General features: G+C 43.0%; 1 protein-coding gene across 1 annotated transcript in view; it reads left to right on the top strand.

Moving 5' to 3' along the window:
- Nucleotides 1-1,129: 1,129 nt before the first annotated feature.
- The window catches only part of rtca (RNA 3'-terminal phosphate cyclase), a 38,903-nt gene continuing 13,768 nt past the window's right edge, over nt 1,130-26,264 (top strand). The window contains exons 1-5 of the mRNA XM_068037562.1: nt 1,130-1,279; nt 4,401-4,501; nt 12,255-12,398; nt 16,051-16,174; nt 21,586-21,644. Of these exons, the coding sequence (XP_067893663.1) occupies nt 1,235-1,279; nt 4,401-4,501; nt 12,255-12,398; nt 16,051-16,174; nt 21,586-21,644 (473 nt within the window). The 5' untranslated portion in view covers nt 1,130-1,234. The remainder of the gene's footprint in view (nt 1,280-4,400; nt 4,502-12,254; nt 12,399-16,050; nt 16,175-21,585; nt 21,645-26,264) is intronic.

Genomic DNA, 26,264 nt, shown 5'->3' with positions numbered 1-26,264 from the left:
CCACTCAGTCCGAAAGCATAACCCCAAACTTCCAGTTGCTTGCCATTTCAACATACCACCCTGCTCTCATGCCCACATCTCTGTCCTGGGATTGCTGCAGTGTTACAGTGAACATCAACGCAAGCTCGAGGAGCAGAACCTCATTTTTCAATTAGGCATTCTACAGTCCTGTGGACTAAACATTGAGTTCAACACTTTCAGAGCATGACTGGCCTTTTTTATATTTTTCTATGTTTTTATTATTTTTTTTTTTTTTAACCATGTGCCTGTTTTTCAGGTGATGCGTTTGGACAGAGCTGCTCATTACTCTGTCATTAACACTCTCTCTGGACTAATGCTTTCTCTTTCACCACAAGCATAGACACGCTCTTTGCCTTTCTCTCATGACATCTTTATTATTTAATTTCTCCTGCCTCTGCCCTAACAGACGTCCCTTTGTTGTCTTCCCCATCAATCCTCCCCTCGCCCTTCACTTGCATAAAACCTATTACATTTCTAACCTATGCCAGTTCTAATGAAAGGTCACTAACCTGAAACGTTAACTTTGCTTTTCTCCCCACAGGTGCTGCCTGACTTGCTGAGTATTTCCAGCACTTTCTTTTTTTATTTCAGATTTCCAGCATCTGCAGTATTTTGCTTTTTTGTTAGTTTGTGTGGGAGATTGATTTGAGGAGTGAGGTTTAAGTGGGTGATTGAGTTGAATGGCGGTGTTTATGTGAGGGGCGGGGTTTAAGTGGGTGATTGATTTGAGGGGCGGGGTTTAAGTGGGTGATTGATTTGAGGGGCGGGGTTTAAGTGGGTGATTGATTTGAGGGGCGGGGTTTAAGTGGGTGATTGATTTGAGGGGCGGGGTTTAAGTGGGTGATTGATTTGAGGGGCGGGGTTTAAGTGGGTGATTGATTTGAGGGGCGGGGTTTAAGTGGGTGATTGATTTGAGGGGCGGGGTTTAAGTGGGTGATTGATTTGAGGGGCGGGGTTTAAGTGGGTGATTGATTTGAGGGGCGGGGTTTAAGTGGGTGATTGATTTGAGGGGCGGGGTTTAAGTGGGTGATTGATTTGAGGGGCGGGGTTTAAGTGGGTGATTGATTTGAGGGGCGGGGTTTAAGTGGGTGATTGATTTGAGGGGCGGGGTTTAAGTGGGTGATTGATTTGAGAGGCGCGTTTGTGCTGGGTCAGATTGGGCTCTTGAAAGCTGTGGGTCTTTCGTCGAACACGGATATTTCGGCCTGTGGTAATGGCGGAGTATATCTTTGAAATTGATGGTGGAATAATGGAGGGGGTGAGTGTGACTGATGACTGGAGTTGGCCCCGTGCTGCTTGGGCCTTACATTTGCGCTGACGCTGTGGCTTTTGCGGCCTTGGTGTGAATAGCACCGGGTGGAATTAATGTTTGAATGCAGGTAGTAGATGAGGGAGAAGTGGGATTAAACCGGCCGCCCTCGGTCTCATTGCTGCAGAATGAAGTTTTGAAACAACGGCCCGATCCCTCTGCTACCGAACTGTTCCTTCATTGTGGGATTGGCATCAACAATAGATTATAATAAAACCTCACAGAAAGGTTACTTAAAAATAAAATCCGAATGGTAGAATTGTTTGCGAGGAATAAACCCGGTATTGGTCAGATGGGTCTACATTTAAGTCTGGCTAGGGATGTGTCGGAAGATTTGCATCTTGAAGGGGCGGGTGTTGAGAGACTATTGCCAGTGGCTTGGTAAATCCTGTCGGTTTGTCCAACAGCGCCCAGGAAAACTCTGGCCTATTTGCAATTTTATATATAAATTTAATTTTCTCGACTGTGCTGTTTGGATTTCAGAAGTCTGGAGGTTTATAATGTTGCATGACTGGTGGATAAATCCACCGGTAGCCGCAACGTGAGATGTATGCTCATTTAAAATGTATACGTGGTCCATAGCGTGCAGCTAGGCAAGCCAAAATACTGAGGCCTTCGTATCATACTGTATATATTTATGGTTACCAAGGACTTTTAACAAAACTATAAAGGAATGGCTGTGGATAAAGTGTTTTTCATCTTGCAAAACATCACTATGCACTAGATGGGATGTAGTTTGTGAAGAAGAGAAATTGATTAAAAGTGTTTACTGATTTGATAAGTAGTTATTTTGACCAAGATATTATTGATGAGATTAGTGACAGCACATAATGCAAAATACAAACGGATACTGCCAAGATGTCTCATGATGCTGTCATTCTCTGTGCCTGTCAAAAGACCTGCGCCACTGCTAACAAGTGCACGTATCCACCTGCTGAAACACAGGTAGCTGGTACATTTCCAATGACCCAGGATATCAAGACACAAGTTAGTGATTTCTAACACATCCCATATTGAGTTATCAACCATGGTTCAGCTGGTAGCACTCTTGCTTCTAAGTCAGAGATTGTGGATTCAAGTCCCCTCAAGTTTACCCCTGAAGTTCTCCATGGATCTATCCTAGGTCCCATATTTTTCTTTGAATATATGTTGCCCCTTAGCCTCACCATCCACAGGCATGTGTACAGTGATAACACCCAGTTCTGCCTATCCACCACCTCTAGGGCTCAATTATTTGCTATCTATATTAATGACTTGGAAGAAGGGGCAGAGTGTAATATATCCAAATTTGCTGATGAAACAAAAATAGGTGGGAGGGTAAGTTGTGGTGAGGACATGAGGAATCTGCATAGTGATATAGATAGGTTGAGTGTGCAAAAACTTGGCAGATGGAGTTTAATGTAGGAAAGTGTGAGGTCGTGCACTTTGGTAGGAAGAATCAAAAGGCAGACCATTTAAATGGAGAGACACGCCAAAAAAAGTGCAGCACAGAGTGATCTGGGTGTTCTTGTGCATGAAACACAAGTTAGCATGCAGGTGCAGCAAGCAGTTAAGAAGCCAAATGCAACTTTGGCCTTTATTGCTAGGGGTTGGAGTTTAAAAATAGGGAAGTCTTGTTACAACTGTACAGGGTGTTCGTGAGGCTGCACCTGGAGTACTGTGTACAGTTTTGGTCCCCATATTTAAGAAAGGATATACCGGCATTGGAGGCAGTTCAAAAGAGATTCACTGGGCTGATTCCTGGGATGAAGGGGTTGACTTATCAAGAATGGCTAAACCAGTTAGGCCTTTATTCATTAGAGTTTGGAAGGATGAGGGGTGATCTTACTGAAATGTAAAAAATTCTGAGGGGGCTTGATAGGGTAGATGTTGAGAAGATGTTTCCACCAGTGGGGGAATCTCGAACTAGGGGACATAGTTACAGAATAAGGGGACACTCATTTAAAACTGAGATGCGAAGGAATTTCTTCTCTGAAAGGGTAGTGAATGTCTGGAATACTCTACCCCAGAGAGTTGTGGAGGCTAGATCACTGAAAGTATTTAAAGAGGAGGTAGATGAGGGCTATGAGGATCTGGCACGACAGAGGAGTTGAGGTCTGAGGCAGATCAGCCATGATCTTATTGAATGGTGGGGCAGGTTTGAGGGGCTGAATGGCCTAATCCTCCTATTATGTTCTTATGTTCTCCAGCCTTTGTGTTTTCAGACTGCTGGTCTGACATCCAGTCTTGGATGAGCTGCAATTTCCTCCTGCTAAATATTGAGAAGAGCAAAGCCCTTGTCTTTGACAGCAACCAACTACCCCACCCTCCCCATCCCCCTTGCAAAATCACGAACTCTGTTTTGATCACCTTTTCCGGTTACTGTCTGAAGCTGAACCAGACTGTTTAAAAATCTCGACATCACATTCAAACCCGAGCTGACTACCTGTGCTCTGAGACCATCTACTTCCACCTCCATAAACATTACCTGCCTCGGCCCCAACCTCTATCTTAGCTCATCTGCAGCTGAAACCCTCAACCATCACTTTGTCACCATTAGACTCAACTGTTCTGATGCTGTTCTTGCCAACCTCCCATCCCCCACCCTCCATAAACATCAGCTTGCCTCAAACACCACAACCTGAATCATCCTACTCCAAGTACAGCTCACCATCACCCCGTCCACACCGACCTCTATTGATTCCTGATCCCAAAGTGCCTCCAAATTTAATATTCTCATCCTTGTGTTTAAATCTTTTCCTGGCCTTGACCCTCCATATCTCTGTAATCTCCTCCAATTCTGAACTATCTTTCTTTGGCTGTAACCCCCTGTGTATCCGCCTCCCTTTGCCTCACCATTGGTGGCTGTGCCTTCAGCTGCCTAAGCTTCACATTCTGAAATTATCTAAGCCCCTCTACCTCCCTCCTTAAAACCACTTCAATATCACCACCTTTGGTTTGGTTAATTACACCTCTTTGAAGCATCTTAAGCAACATTTTTCTACGTTAAAGGTGCTACATAAATGCAAGTAGTTGTTGCTGTGTTGTGTACAAGTTTTAAGATTATCCAGGTGCCTTTTTCTTTTTCCAGGGAGGACAGATTTTACGTGTGTGCACAGCACTGAGTTGCCTTCTGGGAGCCAAGATAAAAATTCACAATATACGAGCAGGAAGAAGCACACCTGGACTTCGGTAAGTGTACAACAAGTCTCTTATCAATTTAACTGATTGCTTTGCTTTCCTTCCCACCGGCCCCTGATCTATACGACATTGTGCAGTACCTATATTCTTGCAGTGAATGAGGAACTCCATTGACTATGAATGTCTTGATTTAAGCTGCATTGTGAGTAGACAGCAGGCTACTTGGGGAGCAGTAGAATGTACCATTAATAGAAATTGCAGCACGCAAGTCCACTGTCCTGGTATCATTTTGTATTTTTTCTTTTCAAATTCTTGTATAGTTCCCTTTTAAATGATTTTATAGCCACTTGCAGTAAAATAACCTGTGTTTGGGGGAGGGGGAGGCACAGAAGAAGTTATTTTTCCATTTCATTCTTCACCTGATCCTGAGTGTATGCCTTGTTGTTATCACTTGCCTGCTAGTACATGGAATGACTGTAATGACATAACTTGTCATCTCAAAACCAATCATAGTTTAGAAAACTGCTCTTTGGTTCTGTCCTAGTCTTCTCTATTTGTCAAAAACGTGTTTTTGTTTTGGCTAGCCTTCATTATTACAAGCTCTTGTTCCATGTATTGTTCCAGTGAATCTTCACTGTACCCTTGCATAACAATAATCTTTAAGGGATGTCCAGAATTGCATGCAATACTTCAAATGTGTTATAATATATGTCTTGTACAAATTCATAGCGTTTGTAATCATTGCCCCTTAAGTATTTTGCATATATCCAGAGTCCTATTTGCTTTTCTTTTGGCCTCTTCTACCTGCAATGCCACCTTAAACAGCAAATATATTTGTACCCCTTGATTCTTTGTTTGTCCTTTCTGTTGAGAATGTTAACACTGATTTCCTTTCACTTTTCTTTCTACGAGAATTTGTTGTTTCACATTCTCTGCATTGAATTTCATCAGTACCTAACTGCCCAATCTGATAAGAATCATAGAAAGTTTAAGGCACAGAAAGAGGCCACTTGGCCCATCGTGTCTATGCCGGCCAAAAAACAATTCTAATCCCACCTTTCAGCATTTGGACCGTAGCCCTGCAGATTTCTGGCACTTGAGATGCATATCCAGCCTCCTTGAATGAGTTGAGGGTTTCTGCCTCCACTACCCTTTCAGGCAGTGAGTTCCAGACCCCCACCATCCTCCGGGCGAAAAAGTTTTTACTCATCTCCCCTCTAATTTTCCTACCAATCACTTTAAATCTATGCCCCCTAGGCACTGACCTCTCTGCTAAGGCCCTTCACCTCCACTCTATCCAGGCCCCTCAAAATTTTGTACATTTCAATCAGATCTCTCCTCAGCCTTCTCTTCCAAGGAAAACAACCCCAGCCTATCCAATCTTTTCTCATAGCTGCATTTTTCCAGTCCTGGCAACATCCTCGTAAATCTCCTCTGTACCCTCTCTGGTGCAATTACATCCTTTCTGTAATGCGGTGACCAGAACTGCACACAATACTCAAGTTGTGGCCTAACCAATGAGTTATACGGTTCCAGCAAAACCTCCCTGCTCTTGTATTCTATACCTCGGCTAATAAAGGAAAGGATTCCGTATGCCTTCTTAATCGCCTTATCGACCTGACCTGCTACCTTCAGGAATCTGTGGACATTCACTCCAAGTCCCTCACTTCCTCTACACTGCTCAGTATTTTCCCATTAATCGTATATTCCTTTGCCTTGTTTGACCTCCCTAAATGCATCACCTCTCAATTCTCCAGGTTGAGTTCCATTTTCCACTTTTCTGCCCATCTCACCAGACCATCAATATGCTTCTGCAGCCTACAGCTATCCTCCTCACTATCTACCACACGGCCAATCCTTGTGTCATCTGCAAACCTCTTGATGATGCCCCCTGCATTTACGTCCAAATCGTTAATATATACCACAAAAAGCAGGGGACCCAGTACTGAGCCCTACGGAATGCCACTGGAAACAGTCCTCCAGTCGCAAAAACACTCATCGACAATACCCTTTGTTTCCTGCCACTGAGCCAGTTTTGTATCCATCTTGCTGCATTTCCCTGGATCCCATGGGATTTTATTTTTCTAACAGTCTGTTGTGTGAGACCTTGTCAAAATCCTTGCTAAAATCCATGTAGACCACATCAACTGCACTACGCTCATCTATCTTCCTTGTTACTACAAAAAATTCGATCAAGTTGGTCAAACAAGATCTTCCCTTAAAAAAAATTCATGCTGACTCTCCTTGATTAACCTGTGCCTTTCTAAGTGACAGTTTATTCTGTCTCTCAGAATAGATTCCAATAATTTGCCCATTGCTGAGGTTAGACTGACTGGCCTGTAATTATTCGGTCTATCCCTCGCTCCCTTTTTAAACAGAGGTACAATGTTAGCAGTCCTCCAATCCTCTGGCACCACCTGTGTCCAGTGAGGACTGGAAAATGATGGTCAGACCCTCTGCTATTTCCTCTTTTGCTTCTTTTAACAGTCGAGGGTACATTTCATCCGGCCCTGGTGATTTATCAACTTTCAAGGATGCTAATCCCATTAATACTTCCTCTCTCCCTTGTTTGTCACCTTGTCATAGAGTTATACAGAAACAGGTCTTTCAGCCCATTGTGTCCGTGCTGGCCATCAAGCACCTATCTATTCTAATCCCATTTTCCATCACTTGGTCCGTAACCTTCTATGCTATGGTGTTTCAAGTGCTCATCTAGATACTTCTTAAATGTTGTGAGGGTTCCTGCCTCTACCACCCCTTCATGCAGTGTGTTCCAGATTCCAACCACCCTCTGGGTGAAAAATCTTTTTCTCAAATCCCCTCTAAACCTCCCGCCCCTTACCTTAAATCTATGCCCCCTGGTTATTGACACCTCCACTAAGGGAAAACGTTTCTTCCTATCTACCCCTCATAATTGTGTATACCTCAAACAGGTCCCCCCTCAGCCTTCTCTGCACCAAGGAAAACAACCCCAGCCTATTCAGTCTCTCTTCATAGCGGAAATGCTCCAGCCCACGTGACATCCTGGTGAATCTCCTCTACACCCTTTCCAGTGCAATCACATCCTTCCTATAGTGTGGGAACCAAAACTGTACACAGTACCTAGTGTTTTATACAGCTCCATCATAATCTCCGTGCTCTTATATTCTATGCCTTGGCTAATAAAGGAAAGTATCCCATATGCCTTCCTAACCACCTTATCTACCTGTGCTGCTGCTTTCAGTGATCTATGGACAAGTACGCTAAGGTCCCTCTGACCCTCTGTACTTCCTATAGTCCTACCACCCATTGTTTATTGCCTTGCCTTGTTAGTCCTCCCAAAATGCATCACCTCACACTCCTCAGGATTAAATTCCATTTGCCACTGCTCTGCCCATCTATATCATCCTGTAATCTAAGGCATTCCTCCTCACTATTTACAACACCACTAATTTTCGTGTCATCTGCGAGCTTACTGATCATACCTCCTATATTCGCGTCAAAATCATTAATGTACACTACAAACAGCAAGGGTCCCAGCACCGATCCCTGTGGTACACCACTGGTCATAGGCTTTCAATCACAAAACCAACCCTCGACCATCATCCTCTGCCTCCTGCCACTAAGCCAATTTTGGATCCAATTTGCCAAATTGCCCTGGATCCCATGGGCTCTTAACTTCTTAACCAATCTCCCATGCGGGACCTTATCAAAAGCCTTACTGAAGTCCATATAGACTACATCAACTGCTTTACCCTCCTCTACACCTCTAGTCACCTCCTCGAAAAATTCAATCAAGTTTGTTAGATACGATCTCCCCTTGACAAAGCCATGCTGACTATCCTTGATTAATCCCTGCCTCTCCAAGTGGAGATTAATCCTGTCCCTCAGAATTTTTTCCAATAGTTTCCCTACCACTGATGTGAGACCCACTGATCTGTAGTTACCTGGTTTATCCCTGCTACCCTTCTTGAATAATGGTACCACATTCGCTGTCCTCCAGTCCTCTGGCACCTCTCCTGTGGCCAGAGAGGATTTGAAAATTTGTCAGAGCCCCTGCTATCTCCTCCCTTGCCTCACATAACAGCCTGGGATACATCTCATCTGGGCCTGGGGATTTATCCACTTTTAATCCCGCTAATACCTCCTCCCTTTCAATGCTAATTTGTTTAGTCTATCACAATCCCCCTCCCTGATCTCTACACCTACATCGTCCTTCTCCATAGTGAGCACAGATGAAAAGTGATCATTTAAAATCTCACCTACGTCCTCCGGCTCCACACCCAGATTACCACTTTGGTCCCTAATGGGCCCCACTCTTTCTCTGGTTATCCTCTTGCCCTTAATATACTTTTTTTTAAAAAAAAAAACGCTTTGGGATTTTCCTTTATCTTGCCTACCAGTGTTTTCTCTTGCCCTCTCTTTGCTCTCCTGGTTACATTTTTAAGAACCCCCCTACAATTTCTATGCTCCTCTAGGGCCTCTGCTGTTTTCAGCCCTCTGAATCTGCCATAAGCCTCCTTTTTTTTTTCCTGATCCAGTCCTCTATATCCCTTGACATCCAGGGTTCCCTGGACTTGTTGGTCCTACCCTTCACCTTTACGGGAACATGTTGGCCCTGAACTCTCACTATTTCCTCTTTGAATGACTCCCGCTGGTCTGATGTAGACTTTCCTACAAGTAGCTGCTCCCAGTCCACTTTGGCCAGATTCTGTTTTACCATATTGAAATTGGCCTTCCCTCAATTCAGTACTTTTATTTCCAGTCCATCTCGGTCCTTTTCCAAAACTACCATAAATCTTAGAGTTATGGTCACTATCCCCGAAATGCTCCCCCACTTGTCCGGCTTCATTCCCTAGGATTAGGTCCAGTAGCGCCCCTTCTCTTGTAGGACTTTCTATGTGCTAGCTCAAAAAGCTCTCCTGTATGTGCTTTAAGAATTCCGACCCCTTAAGCCTTTTGCACTATTATCCCAGTTAATATTGGGGCAGTTGAAATCCCCTACCATTATTTCCCTATTATTTTTACACCTCTCTGAGATTTGCTTACATATCTGCTCCTCTGTCTTCCCCTGACTATTTGGAGGCCTGTAGTACACTCCCAGCCAAGTGATTGCCTCCTTTTTGTTTTTAAGTTCTACCCATATGGCCTCATTTAAGGAACTTTCTAAGATATCATCCCTCCTTACTGCAGTAATTGACTCTTTGATCAACAGTGCAATACACCCTCCTCTCTTACACCCCCCTCCCCCGTCACGCCTGAAGATTCGATATCCTGGAATATTGAGCTGCCAGAACTGCCCTTCCCTCAACCATGTCTCTGTGATAGCAATAATATATTCCCAAGAGTTAATCAATGCCCTCAATTCATCTGCCTTACTTGTAAGACTCCTTGCGTTAAAATAGATGCAATCCAGCCTTGCATTGTTCGCTTGTGCCTTAACAGGTTTATATTTGCTCTGCCTTCCAGACTGATTTAATTTCTCTTGTATATTTGGTTGTGCATCACCCCTACTGTACCTCCACTCTGTATCCCATCCCCCTGCCAAATTAGTTTAATTTCCCCCCCCCCTCCCCTCCCCACCCCAGCAACAGCACTAGCAAACCTCCCTGCAAGGATGTTGGATCCCATTCCAGTTCAGGTGCAACCTGTCCAACTTGTACAGGTCCCACATTCACCAGAAACAGACCCAGTGATCCAGGAAACTAAAGCCCTCCCACCTGCACCGTGTCTTCAGCCACGCATTCATCTGCTCTATCCTCCTATTCCTATACTCACTAGCACTTTGCACTGGGAGTAGTCCAGAGATTACAACCTTTTGAGGCCCTGCTTTTTAACCTGCTACCTAGCTCCTTAAATTCTTGTTGCAGGACCTCATCCCTCTTTCTACCTATGTCGTTGGTACCAATGTGAATCACGACCTCTGGCTGTCCACCCTCTCCCTTCAAAATGTCCTGCAGCCGCTCCATGACATCCTTGACCCTAGTCCTCTTGCATTCTTACTAAGTTTGTCAGCAACAGCAACCCCCCCCCCCCCCCCCCCCCCACCACCCCCCCACCGGCAACATTGTATCATCAGCAAATTTCAATGTAATTTCTCCTGTGCTTGTGGTCAAAATCTCAGCACATATCTCTCTGGTACCTTCCTATTCATATTCTGCCAATCTGAAGTAATATTTATTCGACCTTATTTTCTGTCCCATAGCCAACTTGCTATCAGTGCTGTATACAGTATGCTAATGAGGAGCCATGGGGTAATTTTCAATATTGGCAGTGACTTTGGTCAATATTGTACATTTCAGTTTACATAATCCAGACTCTCCTGTGCTTTTAGGAGATAGACCAAATGCCGGACAGTCATGTGAGAGTGTGTGGTGTCCTCTGTTGGTTTTTGTTGGTACAATTTCATTGAAGTCTAATGATGGGCATGAAATTTTCATACGATGTCCACTTGAAATGTGAAAATGCCCAGCAATACAATTATAGATTGTGCTTTTCCAAACTTGGCCTAGGACTGGAGAGAGTATTTTGAAGACTATAACATAAAGGTGAAGTGCTGGTGGTTACTGACCTATCAGTGTTCCTGGATGGAGTAATTCAAGGTGATGAATTAAGAGTATTGGACAAGAAGTAATTTGGCAGTTGTTTAAATTTTTGTTTTGTTTTCCTTCAGTATGTTGGTACCTATATGTGCTAAATAAATTTGGTGACAACACTGCGATTTATATATAATGCATAGAGTAGAACTTTTAATCAATATTGTGAATGGCAGTTATCAGGTCTGAAAGGCCTTCCGTTACACCTGTGATATTCTGGCCACCACCACACAAGTTAAAGCAAAACAGAAAAGCTTGTTTTGTGATCCTGTCACTTTACAATTCCGATATAAACTCATGTTTATTCCTCTCCAGTATTTTGTTTTTATTTCAGATTTTCATTATTTACAGTTTCTATTTATTGCTACTGTTCATTCACCAGATTCCAGTTGTTCCTTTGGATTCAATCCTTTCTGCACTGCCCTAAGATTAGTTTCTTCATTGGTCAGTTCCTTTCTGCTCCTCCTCACAAATTTTGCCACAGGTTTGCAGTATTGGGTAATTATAGTTAAACCTGAGCACATGCTTAAATACTCTTATTTTAAAAAGTGCTAAAGTAGGGATGGTACCCAAACCAAAGGTAAACTGGCACCTCTATAAAATATTCTCAAATTTACTTGAATTTTTTTATTAAAAAGCCCTCTCAGTAATCAGTACCCAAGGTAACTACTTTAGAAAGGTCACGTTCAGCTGGAAAGTCTTGATCACCATTAACCTGAGGGTTTCTGTGAATGTGTCAGTTAAACAAGTCTGTGCAGAGACTGGGCGATTCTGTGATGTGGCTTAAAATCAGCCTATTCTGCTGAGATAAAAGTTTCACCTGTTTATTGGCTTTAAGTATCCTGTGCAAAATGAGCTTGGATGGTTTGAAAGCAGTTCACAATGGTATGGACCAATGACAGAAACCTGCCCTTATTTTTGCTATAATTTGCAGTCTCACTTGTGGCAATCAATGGCTGGTATCAGAAATGGAAGAATATTAAATTGATACAAAAAAAGAGGGATATTTTGCTGTGATCGTGCCTGAGGCGCATTGTTGATACAGAATGGAGCAAAGCTTATTCTTCACCGAACCATGCTGAAGAGGACTTTGATCAGGGAGAGCTTTGTTGCAGGCCCTGGATGCAAAGTACCAATATACTTCATCTTAATGAGTGCAAATGTTCATGTGCAGAAGCATTAAAAGCCTACTTTGTATAACTACTGAAGATGAAAACAATTTTTTTAAGGCCACAGCATCTGTCAGGACTCGAGATGGTTTGTGATTTATGTGATGGTCGCCTTGAAGAGGCAAAGGTCGGTTCCACAGAAATCTCCTTCTCTCCGGATAAAATCAAAGGAGGAAACCATGTTGCGGATACAAAAACAGCTGGGTAAGCATAAGTATTGAGGCTGGGTTAACTTTTATTTAGGCAAGAAAAGCAGGAGCCCTAACTATAGCAGGACTGGGGTAAACAATTGATTTTCCTTGTGCTCATTAATGCAAACATTGTTGAATACTGTTTACATTTGATATGGAGCTTCAGACCTTGGCCCTCAGAAGAATGCCAACAAACATTGACAACTATCAAAAAATTAGAGTTTTTTTGATATTCTAATTACTTGGGCTTCTATTAAATGTTGGCTGAAATATATAATTTGAATAATGTAAGTCACTTAGCCTGGTAATAGTGTTGCAGTTAAGAGACTAACTTACTGAGCTTATGGTGCAATTAATTATAAATATAGTGTAAACTTAGTTGAGCAACTGAAGATCATCAGAAAGCCTGTGTCATGGCACCACAGAATCTGAGGATTTTAGTAACAAGAGTTGTGCAGATTTCATGACTGCTGGCAATCTTCAGATATCTTCCCTTGATGTGTGACCTGAGATGCAGCCTACCCACACTCAATTTTACTTTGGAGGGTATCACAGCTGAGCCTGACTTTTGTCCTCACCCATGCGGCCCACGCATGTGGTTTCCAGCAGGAAATATTAAGTGATCTTTTATGATGACATATTGTACTTTACAGATAATTTCACTTTTTTGCAAAGTCTGTTATCTTTTGTAAACTGTCAGTTTCATGTCACAGGTCACTTTTTTTCCCCCACTTAGTTTAGTCTGTGTTTCTGAGATTCTGCCCATTGATGCCCATAGATAGCTTTAAACCCATCTCCTGCTTGGTTGTACATTTTTATTGTAGCAGCAACATGCATTTATATGGTCTTCGTATAGAATAATGTCCCGAGACACAAGGGGAAAAATAGATACCAAGCCAAAGAAGGAGTTGTTAGAGTGGGTAACCAAAATCTTGGTCAAAGTGGTGGATTCTAAGGAGGATGTTTACAGGTGGAGAGGCAGAAAGATTTAGGGAGGGGATTTTGGAGCATTGGGCCTCAGTGGCTGAAAGCATGGGCACCAATGATGAAGGAAAGGCAGGGCAGGAGGAGAGATTTACACAAGAGGTCATGGAGGAATTCAGACTTTAGGGAGGATTATAGGGCTGGTGGCGATTACAGAGATGGGAGTGAGGCCATGAAGAGATTTAAACACATGGTTAAAAAAAGAACTTTGAGGTACAGTCCCCATCTCTTAGACCGTCCACACTTTTCCATGCCATTTTTACCTCTAGATTTAACTATTCCAACACACCCTTGGCTGGCCTCCCACTTTTCACCCTTCGTAAACTTGATCTCATCCAAAACTTTGCTGCCTGTGTCCTAACTCGCATGCATCCCCTTTCAGCCATCAACATTGACTTACATTGGCTCCCAATTAAGCAATGTCTTGATTTTAAAAGTCCCATCCTTATTTTCAAATGCCCCTATGGCTTCAATCCTCCCCATCTCTGTAATCTCCTCCAGCCCTACAGCTCTCTGAAATCTCTGCAGTCCTCCATTTCTGGCCTCTTCAGCATCCCCAGTTTTAATCACTTCACCATTGATGGCCATACCTTCAGCTGCCTGGGCTGTAAGCTCTAGAATTCCCTCCTGAAAACTCTCTACCTCCATCTCTCTTTCCTCCTTTAAGATGCTTCTTAAAATCTATCTGTTTGACCAAGCTTTTGGTCATCTGTCCTAATATCTCCTTATGTGGCTCAGTGTCAAATTGTGCTTGATTTTAATATTTCTCTGAAGTGCCTTGGAACATTTTACTTCATTAAAGGCACTATATAAATGCAAGTTGTTGTTGTTGGCAGCTGCCTATATTGGACAAATGGCACTAACAATTTGCCTTTTCCACTGTATCAATTACATGGCATCACTTATAACACCAAGCACACTGTTTCAGTCAATTCAAAGAGTGGTTAAATATTGTTAACTATTCAACTACAGAGCTGAGTGCCTCTGCGTATATCTGGGTTTACTTGTCATTCTCTCTGCCGCTGTGCCTTTCTCAAAAGTCTCAATGATTAGCAGTAGTTTTTTTGGTGGTCATTGTGGTGAACAGAGGTCCCTTAAAGGAACTATATTGGATTTTGGGTAGTGCTCTGTAGTCAGCTTATTACAGTCTAACAGCCAGCAGTTTAAGAGCTGTGGCCTTGAGCAGGCAAAGCAAGGAATCTAGATCAGATTTCAGTACAGTAAATAAACGTCTCTTAGAAATGTCGACTGAGTTTTTATTTGATGCTTTGATACATTGCGCTTTTACCATCATTTGCTAAAAGCAGGAAAATTGCATGAGCACCAACACATTCATAATGAGCAGTGGGGACTGAATTAGGGGGCCAGGAGCCAATGTAAGTCAGTAAGGACGTGGGTAATGGGTGCGTGTGATTTGGAGAGATAGGTTGCAAACAGCAGAGTTTCAGGGTTATGGAGGATGGACGATGAGAGGCTGGCCAGGAGAGCATTGGCATAGTTAATTCTAGAGGTACCAAAGACATGTTGAGGTTTTCAACAGAAAATGGGTTGAAGTAGGAGCAGAAAGGCAGGTCATGTTATAGAATTGAGAGTAAACAGCCTCTAATGGAGAGGGTATGGCGTAGGAAGCTAAATGGGTCAAATAGGGTGCTGTGAAGTTGTGGCTGTCCAGTGTTACCATCATCAGAGGAGAATGGTTTATTCCTTTCACTGATGATACAGAATAATGTTTCTTCTATAGCATTCTGTTTCTCCACGTGCAAGGCCAAGAAGAGGCAATTTAGTCACCACTGAGGAAAAGTGGCAAATGAGATTAGAGCAGGTAGCAAGCTGAAATCCATGGTGATGATAGGGAAACACTGAAGCTTCCAGACATGGGGACATAAAATGAGCTTTTTATAAAGGACAAAAATTAGCAGTTACTAGTTGGGAGCTGCTCATGATTTTTGCAATGTGTGTAATACAAAATATTGGAAAAAGTCTTGATACTTAAATTATGAAATGTACTGACCTTTTTAGGTACTAAGTCTTCTATACTCGTACTTCTTGCTACTTGAAGTGTGCAAATGTTTCATTAATTTTTATATTCAAATTTTAGAACTCCCATCCTAAAATTAATGGTAAACTATGTAATTAGTGAAATGTCAGTTGCCCTTGATTTTAAGCGATATTGTGGATAGAGTGGTGTATAAACAAGTTCCAGATGGCAACATTAGAATATAAGTACGTTGAGATAGTTTCTTGGATCTTACTGAAGTTTAATCAGGGTGCTGTCAACTTGGGCTGCCTTCATGCGAAATTGCAATGGAAATTTAAATGGAATTTAAAATTTAACTGAGTATATTTTGCTATTTAGAATATTGTGTTGAAACTGACATTAATTTGATGCAAGTTCCTCCATTTCCCAAAGTGACTTAGTGGGTGTATGCAAGTGTCATTTTAAATACAGCGCTATAGGAACCTGCCGCTCACTGCTGAACTGTATGTCTGAAAAGGTTTTTGTTGTGTGAGCCTTTTCATTACCGAAAAGCTGACTTGTTTACCTACAGGGCTCCCAAGAAGCTTGTGTGAACTGTCTAAATGTGCTGATTACTTTTTTCAGAATTATATTTGGCATGCACAGTGATTGCACTCGAATATGCCACTAAGATAGATGGTCAGTTGTGTGTTTTGTTTTCTAGGAGCGTCTGTCTGTTAATGCAGGTCTCTACACCCTGTGTACTTTTTGCTGCTTCTCCATCAGAACTGATTTTACGAGGAGGGACTAATGCAGAGATGGCTCCACAAATTGACTATACCTTACAAGTAAGAGCTAATATGGTCCCCACTGATTTGTGAGGAAAATACTGCAGCTATATTTATGTAGAAGAATGCATCTACCTTTCTCTTTCCCAGAGGCACTATTTTGAGTTTAATATGCTATTGGTTTACAAATAAATCTACAGTAATGCTAGATTTTAATTCTTTGTGTGTATGTGTCCTTCGAGGTGGTAGAGGTCGCGGGTTTGGAAGGTGCTGTCTAAGGAGCCTTGGTGTGTTGCTGCAGTGCATCTTGTAGATGATAAACACTGTTGCCACTGTGCGTCGGTGGTTGAGGGAGAGAATGTTAGTGGATAGTGTGCCAATTAAGCGGGCTGCTTTGTCCTGGATGGTGTCGAGCTTCTTGAGTGTTGTTGGAGCTGCACCCATCCAGGCAAGTGGAGAGTATTCCATCACACTCCTGACTTGTGCCTTGTAGATGGTGGACAGGCTTTGGGGAGTCAGGAGGTGAGTTACTCGCCACAGGATTCCTAGCCTCTGACCTGCTCTTGTAGCCACAGTATTTATATGGCTACTGCAGTTCAGTTTCTGGTCAATGGTAGCCCCTAGGATGTTGATAGTGGGGGATTCAGCGATGGTAATGCCATTGAATGTCAAGGGGAGATGGCTAGATTCTGTCTTGTTGGAGATGGTCATTGCCTGGCACTTGTGTGGCGCAAATGTTAACTTGCCACTTCTCAGCCCAAGCCTGGATATTGTCCAGGTCTTGCTGCATTTTTACCCGGACTGCTTCAGTATGTGAGGAGTCGCGAATGGTGCTGAACATTGTGCAATCATCAGCGAACATCCCCACTTCTGACGTTATTATTGAAGGAAGGTCATTGATGAAGCAGCTGAAGATGGTTGGGCCTAGGACACTACCCTGAGGAACTCCTGCAGTGATGTCCTGGAGCTCAGATGATTGACCTCCAACAACCACAGCCATCTTTCTTTGCTCTAGGTATGACTCCAACCAGCAGAGTGTTTTCCCCCTGATTCCCATTGACCTCAGTTTTGCTACGGCTCCTTGATGCCATACTCAGTCAAATGCTGCCTTGATGTCAAGGCCAGTCACTCACCTCATCTCGAGTTCAGCTCTTTTGTCCATGTTTGAACCAAGGCTGTAATGAGGTTAGGAGCTGAGTGGCCCTGGCGGAACCCAAACTGAGCGTCACTGAGCAGGTTATTGCTAAGCAAGTGCTGCTTGATGGCACTGTTGATGACACCTTCTATCACTTTACTGATGATTGAGAGTAGACTGATGGGGCGGTAATTGGCCGGGTTGGACTTGTCCTGCTTTTTGTGTATAGGACATACCTGGGCAATTTTCCACATTGCCGGGTAGATGCCAGTGTCATAGCTATACTGGAACAGCTTGGCTAGGGGTGCGGCAAGTTCTGGAGCACAGGTCTTCAGTACTATTGCCGGAATATTGTCAGGACCCATAGCCTTTGCAGTATCCAGTGCCTTCAGTCGTTTCTTGATATCAAGAGGATTATTGAAAGGGGATTTGAGTACAGGAGTAAAGATGTATTGCTTCAATTGTATAAAGCCTTGCTGAGACTGCAGCTGGAGTATTGTGTACAGTTTTGGTCTCCTTATCTGAGGAAGGATATACTTGCCATAGAGGGAGTGCTATGGGGGTTCACCAGACTAATCCCTGGGATGGCGGGATTGCCTTGTGCGGAGAGATTGCAGAAACTTGGCCTCTTCTGAGTTTTGAAGAATGAGAGGAGATCTCATTGAAACATACAGAATTCTTACAGGGCATGACAGGATAGATGTGGATAGGAGGCTTCCCCTGGCTGCTGAGCCTTGAACAAGGGGACACTGTCTCGGAATAAGGGGCAGGCTATTTAAGGCTGAGATGAGGAGGAATTTCTTCACTCAAAGGGTGGTGAATCTGTGGAATTCTCTACCCCAGAGGACTGGAAGCTCAATCATTGAGCATGTTCAAGACAGAAATCGACAGATTTCTTCATATTAAAGACATCATAGGGTATGGGGATAGTGGAGAAAAATGGCATAGAGGTAGATGATCAGCTGAGATCTGTCTGAATGGCAGAGCAAGCTCCTATTTCCTATGATCCTATAAACCCAAAAGCTAAGACGCTGCATGACCTGAAAGTAGCCAAGACAGCCTTGCAAAGGAGAGGGCGATGCTGCGCAAACAAACACTGGATCAACTAATGTCAAGAAATCCAAACTGTATGTGACAGAGAAAATCTACGAGCTATGTATGAAGGGATCAAGAGGGCGCTTGGCCCTACCATTGTTAAAATTGCTCCCCTGAAGTCGACAGACGATGAAGTACTGACAGAAGTAAACAGATGTTCAGCTGGGCTGAACACTACTGTGAGCTGTACTGCTGTGACTCGGACATCTCCCAGTCTGCACTCTATGCTCTCCCACAACTTCCTGTCGTGGATGAGTTATTTGAAGAACAGGACCTGACAGGGTAGATGCAGGAAGGATGTTCCCGATGGTGGGGGAGTACAGAACCAGTGGTCATAGTCTAAGGATACGGGGTAAACCTTTCAGGACTGAGATGAGGAGAAATTTCTTCACCCAGGGAGTGGTGAGCCTGTGGAATTCGCTACCACAGAAAGCAGTTGAGGACAAAACACTGCATGTTTTCAAGAAGGAATTAGATATAGCTCTTGGGTCTAAAGGGATCAAAGGGTATGGGGCAAAAGCGGGAACAGGCTACAGAGTTGGATGATCAGCCATGATCATAATGAATGGCGGAGCAGGCTCGAATGGCCTACTCCTGCTCCTATTTTCTATGTTGACCCTTATCACTGGAGCTCGGGAAGGCCATAGACTGCTTAGCAAACAGAATGGCACTGGGCGAGGATGGAATTCCAGTCCAACTGCTCAAGCAAGGAATGTCTCATTTATTGCCACACTTTTATGATCTCCTTCTCTGCTGGAAAGTAGGCTCTGTTCCACAGGAGATGCGTGATGCCAAAAAAAATCACACTATAGAAAAACAAAGGCGACAGAGAAGACTGCAATAACTACAGGGGCATCTCACTCATTGGTATCACGGGGTCATACTTAAAAGACTCCATTTACTCGCAGATCATGTGTACTGGAAAGCGCAGCGTGGTTTCCTTGCCGGCAGATCTACTGTGGATATGATTTTCTCCATACGCCAGCTACAAGAGAAGTGTAGGGAACAACGCATACCCCTTTGCCTTTGTAGATCTCACTAAAGCATTCAACACTGTCAGCAGAGCAGGGCTCTACAAGATTGTGGAAAAACTGGCTGTCCACCGAAGCTCCTCAGTTTCATCCACTCCTTCCATGACGACATGCACTGCGCTGTACAGTTTGATGGCTCCACCTCCAACAGTTTTGAAGTGAAGAATGGAGTGAAACAGGGTTGTGTCCTAGCCCCCACTCTGTATGCTATCTTCTTCTCCATGCTCCTGACCTTCGCCTTCCCTACAGATATTAAAAGGAATCTACTTGAACACTAGGTCAGACGGCAAGCTCTACAATCTGTCAAGTCTGAAAGTAAAAACATTAAACACATTGTGTCCTGATCAGAGGACTCCTTTTATGCTGATGATGCTGCGTTGGTCGCTCACACAGAAACTCAGCTACGAAGACTCATGGACTGTCTCTCCTGTGCCTGTAATTTATTCTCCTTGACTATAAGCATCACAAAAACTGTGGTCATGGGACAAGGTGTTGTACCTCATACTAAATGACGCCCCACTGGAAGTGGTTAGCAAATTCTGCCAACTTGGGTCCACGGTGACAGACAATCTGTCCCTTGATGCAGAGCTCGATACACACATAGGAAAAGCAGCTACTACCTTTGGCCGACTTGCAAAATGTGCATGGAATAAGTGTGTTGGCACTAATCAAACGGAGGCAGCTTGATTGGATTGGACACGTCCGCAGTATGGAAGACTGTCGCCTACCCAAGGGGTGCCCTAAGCTCCACTTCAAGGATGTTTGCAAGCGTGACATGAAATTGCAGCTATTGCACTTGGGAGTCACTAGCTGGCAAAAGAAAGAAAATGGCAGCACATCTGTAGACTGGTGTGCACTACCTGATGACCAGTTGCAACAGCAGCTTGGCAACAGATGCCAATGTCAAAAACAACAATTCACAGCATCACTTGGCAGCTTCACGTGCAGCTCTTGTGGCAGAATCTGCCCGTCAAGGATTGGCCTTCACAGCCGTCAGCAGAGTGCACCAAGCGAAGACGCCCGTCTAATTGGATTGTTATCTGCGTGTCCATGTTTTGTAGATGGAAAGATGCCAACCATATATATTTTAAGCTGCTTCCATTTTGCTTTGTTTGCTATCTTTGAACCCTCTTTTGCTTTTACAGAGGACAGTTAACCAATTCAAGGGGACCTTTCAATGTGTTCTTGAGCCTAACTCCTGATTTCACTCTCTTAGCAGATGACTCATGGCAGTATGATTTGAGATCAGAGCCTTGTTTTACGGAGAAGTGGACCTGTATCCTGCCATTTTCACAGAACCATCCTCCTGCACTAATAATTCAGTTTCACTGTTCAGTACCATGTCTTTTGACTGAACATTTACTACATAGGTTTTTTTTTAAAAACTCTCCCTTTTACTAATATTGGCTGATGTAAGCAGATTGACTGGAAAATCAATGAAAGCATTTCACTTTTTAAAAATCCAGCATCAAGGTTTCTGCTGCATTGTGATCTATTTCTATGCATCTGTATATTACCAAACAATAGGATTAATAGGCCTTGTTTTTTTCCCATGGGATATGTGTGTCTGTTTCATTTCGATGGGGAACTGTTCTGTATACAAAGCAAGTAAGCTGAATTAATTCTGTGATAAGATTATCAAAATTGCGCAGCGTATTTGGCTAAATAAGATTTTAGTATGGCAATCCTCTGTTACTTCACCCTAATGCAAGTCAAGATAGAAAGTGTCAGAATGCTATTTGGTCTTGGGCACCACGACTGAGCACAATCCTAAAACAGCTGACCTCTGCTCCAAAACACTTTCTGGCAAGGACACTTGAATTAATTTAATTTAGCACAGGAGCTTTTTCCCCTTCTCTCAAACTCAGTGGACTACAAGTAGGATTCTCATTCAGTCCCCACATAGTAAATCTTGACTGTACGTTGTTGGGGTCAAGGCCACATACTTTCCCTCCTTATCCTTGAAACAGGATCAGGGGCTAAAATGAGTGGCAAATAATGACTAAAAATAAAAAAAATACTATGACTTCTGACTGTGCAAACATTTGAATCTTAGCTGCCAGCTTTTAATACTGAAGACACTAGTTGGGCTCGTGTGATGATCTTTATTCAGTTAGGTATAGATTAATGGTAGCTGTAATAAAATATTTTTATATTTCTGATGAATTTTGGATCTTATGGCTGAATTAACCAGACTTTCTGTATTTCAGGTATTTAAACCAATTATTGAAAAGTTTGGATTTCAATTCAACTGTGATTTAAAAATGAGGTGGGTATAAAGGACTGCAATTTGCATGGTATATGGGTGGGTGACTTTTACTTGAATAATCAATTTGATTTTTCCTTTATCATTGAAGGAAAAGTTCTGAGTTAATACCCACTAACTTTTTTTATACCCGAGTCCTTACTCAACTGAACTTATTATTTTATTTTTAAATCAGTCAGCTGTGAAATTCCTTGCTCAACAGAAGCATTGTTCTCAAAATATTACTTAGTGAAAAACAGCCCAATGGTTTACTTCTCGTGCTTTACATGTACCAGTGCAGCGACAACACTGGTATTTACCTGACAACGTGGAAAATTGCCCAAGTATGTGCTGTACACAAAAAGCAGGACAAATCCATACCAGCCAATTACTGTCCCATCAGTCTACTCTCATTCATCAGCAAAATGATGGAAGGTGTCGTCAACAGCGCTATCATGTGGTACTTACTCAGCAATAACCTGCTCGCTGACGCTCAGTTTGGGTTCCGTCAGAGCCACTCAGCTCCTGACCTCATCGCAGCCTTGTTCCAAGCATGAACAAAAGAGCTGAACTCGAGGTGAGGTGAGAGTGACTGCCCTTGACATCAAGGCAGCATTTGACTGAGTGTGGCATCAAGGAGCCCTAGCAAAACTGGAGTCGATGGGAATTGCGGAAAACTCTTCACTGGTTGGAGTCATACCCAGCACAAAGGAAGATGGTTGTTGGAGGCCAATCATCTCAACCCCAGGACATCACTGCAGGAGTTCCTCAGGGTAGTGTCCTAGGCCCAGCCATCTTCAGCTGCTTCATCAATGACCCTTCATTGTAAGGTCAGAAGTGGGGATGTTCGCTGATGATTGCACAATGTTTAGCACCATTCGTGACAACTCAGATACTGAAGCAGTCTGTGTCCATATATAGCAAAATCTGGACATCATTCAGGCTTGGGCTGATAAGTGTCCAGTAACATTTGCACCACACAAGTGCCAGGTAATGACCATCTCCAACAAGGGAGAATCCAACCATCTTTCCTTGACGTTCAAGGGCATTATCATTGCTGAATACCCCCACTAGCAACATCCTGATGTTGCCATTGACCAGAAACTGAACTGGACTAGCCATATAAGTACTGTGTTTGCAAGAGGAAGTCAGAGTCTGGGAATTCTGTGGCGAGTAACTCATCTTCTGTCTCCCCAGTGCCTGACTACCATCTACAAGGCATAAGTCAGGAGTATGATAGAATATGTTCCACTTGCCTGGATGAGTGCAGCTCCAACAACACTCAAGAAGCTCAACACCATCATTGGCACCCCATCCACCACTGAAGCACAGTGGCAGCAGTGTGTACCATCTACAAGATGCACTGCAGCAACTCACCAAGGCTCCTGCGACAGCAGCTTCCAAACTTGTGACCTCTACCACCTAGAAGGACAAGGGCAGCAGATGCATGGGAACACCACTACCTGCAAGTTCCCTTTCATCCTGACTTGAAACTACATTGCCATTTCTTCTCTGTTGCTGGGTCAAAATCCTTGAACTCCCTTCCTAACAGCACTGTGGGTGTACCTACACCACATGGACTGCAGAGGCTCAGCATACCTTCTGAAGAGCAATTGGGGATGGGCAATAAATGCTGGCTTAGCCAGCAATGATCACATCCCATGAAAGAATAAAAAAAACAAAGTTGGCTCATAAATATGGCATTAATTCTCACTAAGTTTGGTGTGGGAAGTGGAAGTGTCAGACTGATGTAAAGTGGAATTCTGCACTTGACATGAAACACATTACTGAAATGGAGCAGAGGGGTCTGTGTACCTCGTTGATGTAGCTGATCTGAAGAGTACAAAAATGCTCAATTATCCACAATTAAACGCTTCACCTTGATTGGGGAGAAGAAAAATTCTAAAAGCACAGTTGTAAAGTGCTTCATTCCATGTACAGCAGTTAAAGTTATCAAAATCTAATTTGTTTTCAATGTTCTGGAAAATGCATTTGTTATGAATCCCCAAATGGTAAAAATTGAATCATAGCTGTCTTTTGGGAGACATAGGCCAGGTCTTTGCCCTTCTGATCTTCTAAACGATTGTGGAGGGAGTTGTTGTGTACCTCACAAAAGTTAGCTCAAGTATAGTTATTTTACTCTGATTCTATAATTTGGTGTTTTAACCATAGGTTAACTATAGGTACTTGCAAACCTTGGCAAGAAGCCAGTCAAATATACTAAATTAAACAACTTTTTATTTTGGGAAGCTTACGAATAGTCACAAGAATGTTTGTTTTTATTTCCTTGTCCATCTACTATTGACTTAAATTCTAAATTCTCAACTCCCTCACTCTATCACAAATGATATTATTTATAGGATGTGACCCACCTGTCTCTATTTGCACTAAAATCAGAGATGCAATGAAAATTCTTCCTCCTGTTTTACTGCTGTTTCCTGTTGGGGATCCTCATCCTCTCTGTCTAGGTAGTTTGTTGTAAATGTAGTGCCATCCAAACCCTTGTAAGCTTTTATCTGTTTCATTGCTAGGTTGACCAAAAACAAGTATTAGTCAGCTTGCCATTGCAGTGTATTCACGAGGAGGGGTTTGAAGTTGACGTAAATCTGTTTTGATTATAACTGTTATTTTGTATGATACTTTTTTGTGTAAAACAAAAAAACGCAGGTGAACTAATATTGGGGCACATGAAAGACATGATATTCAGTTTAGAGGATTCATGTTGCTACATCCCTGGATTGTTTTATGGTCAGATATCTGGCAGTTTGGGCATACTGCTGAATATAAGATGTGGAGTCCGTTTACAGGAGTGAGTCAGAGAAAATCTAAGGTAGACCTGAAATTTGAAATACTCTACCTAAACTGATTTTATATTACCCTTTTGAATGTAACCAGACCTGTTAACATTGTGGAATACAACTCCACCAAATTACTCAAATATTGAAAAAGGTACTTATAAATGGACCAACTTGGAAATAACTAAGGAATACCAAATGAGGGAGCCAGTAGCTCTTCCTGTGACCATAAAGACAATATTAAGGAAGGACCTGAATTTATAAAGCACCTTTCACAACCTCCTGACGTCCCAAGATGCTTTAGAACCAAAGAAGTGCGGTCACTGATATAATGTGGGAAATATGGCAGCCAATCTGTACACAGCAGGCTGCACAAATAGAACCACGATAATGATCAGATAACTTGATTTTTTAAGTGATGTTGACTGTGGGATAAATATTGCCCAGGACTCCAGGGAGAAGATTTTTTTTTTGCGTTCTTGGGATGTGAGTGTTGCTGGCAAGGCCAGCATTTATTGCCCATCTCTAATTGTCCTTGAGAAGGTGCTGGTGAACCACCTGCTTGATTCTTGTGTAGGTACACCCACAGTGCAGTTAGAGAGGGTGTTCCAGGATTTTGACCCAACAGTGAAGGAATGGCGATGTAGTTCCAGTTCAGCTGGTGTGTGGCTTGGAGGTGGTGATGTTCCCATGCGTCTGCTGCCCTTGTCCTTTCAGGTGGTAGAGGTTGTGGGTTTGACTGGTGCTGTTGAAGGAGCCTTGGTGAGTTGCTGCAGTGCATCTTGTAGATGGTTGTGATGGAAACCACACCTGCCAAATGGAAACATATTAATTTTGTGATATGGGACACTAAAAAATTTTTTACTGGACATTGCACATAACTTGTTTGAAAAAGACCACAGAATTGAACAGCTGAAAACATGGTTGCAAATTTGCATTCTGAGAGACAGTTGAATTGAGAGACAATGGGAGTGCTCACTGATTCAATTAACAAGATTGGTCTGGGCAATCATGATAATTAACATTCTTTATCTATGTAAGAGCCAGAACTCCATCGAGTGTGACTGGAGAGCTTTGAGAATCAATAACTCTCGCGGAAGATGCTATCGCAAACAAATTTGGTCACATGACTTACCTGCTGCCAGGCTGGGGACTGTTTGAATTGTGCTTCAGCGAAAGGTTTTTTTGGGAGACTGCAACTGAACTCAAAGGAGAAAGCATGTCTGTCTCTGTGTCTGTCTCTGTGTCCAGCACCGTCCCAGGAAAGCTACGGTGGCAGTGCAACCCTCAAGACAGAGCATCTCTTCAGGCTTCTGGTACCAGAGAAGCAAGTCAGAAATTTTGCACTGGACCCTGGTGAGAACTCCAAGACCTCAACTTCAATCAAGGACTTTACAGCAAAAATCAAAAGACAGTAACAGCATTCCATTTATTGCCAACCCTACTTCAACCGCCCCACCCCAATTCTTTCTCCCCCTCTGTATCTATTTGTATGTGTTTATCTCGTATGCATGCTAGCATGTTTTAACCAAGTTAGAGTGATGAGATTAACAAACTTACATTGTTCTTGTTTAAACCTAAGAAAACCTGTCTGGTTCATTTTCAGTTACAACTATAGAGCAGTGCGCAAGGACTTAATGAGGTGGTAAGCTTAAAAAAAAAACAGTTTTAAAAGATAAACCCTGTTACGGTCAAACCAGGAAAGGGGCATGAGGGGAGCCTGAGACCCCTTCCTCACCCAGTTGTAACATGGTACATACTGCTGCCACTGTGCACTGGTGCTGGAGGTAGTAAATGTTGAAGTTGGTGGGGGGGGGGGTGCTGATCAAGTGGGCTGCTTTGTCCTGGA

The sequence above is a fragment of the Heterodontus francisci genome, chromosome 8, assembly GCF_036365525.1.
Source record: "Heterodontus francisci isolate sHetFra1 chromosome 8, sHetFra1.hap1, whole genome shotgun sequence".
Lineage (NCBI taxonomy): Eukaryota > Metazoa > Chordata > Chondrichthyes > Heterodontiformes > Heterodontidae > Heterodontus > Heterodontus francisci.
Note: the sequence above shows the minus strand (reverse complement) of the source record. Positions and strands in the feature narration are given on the sequence as shown.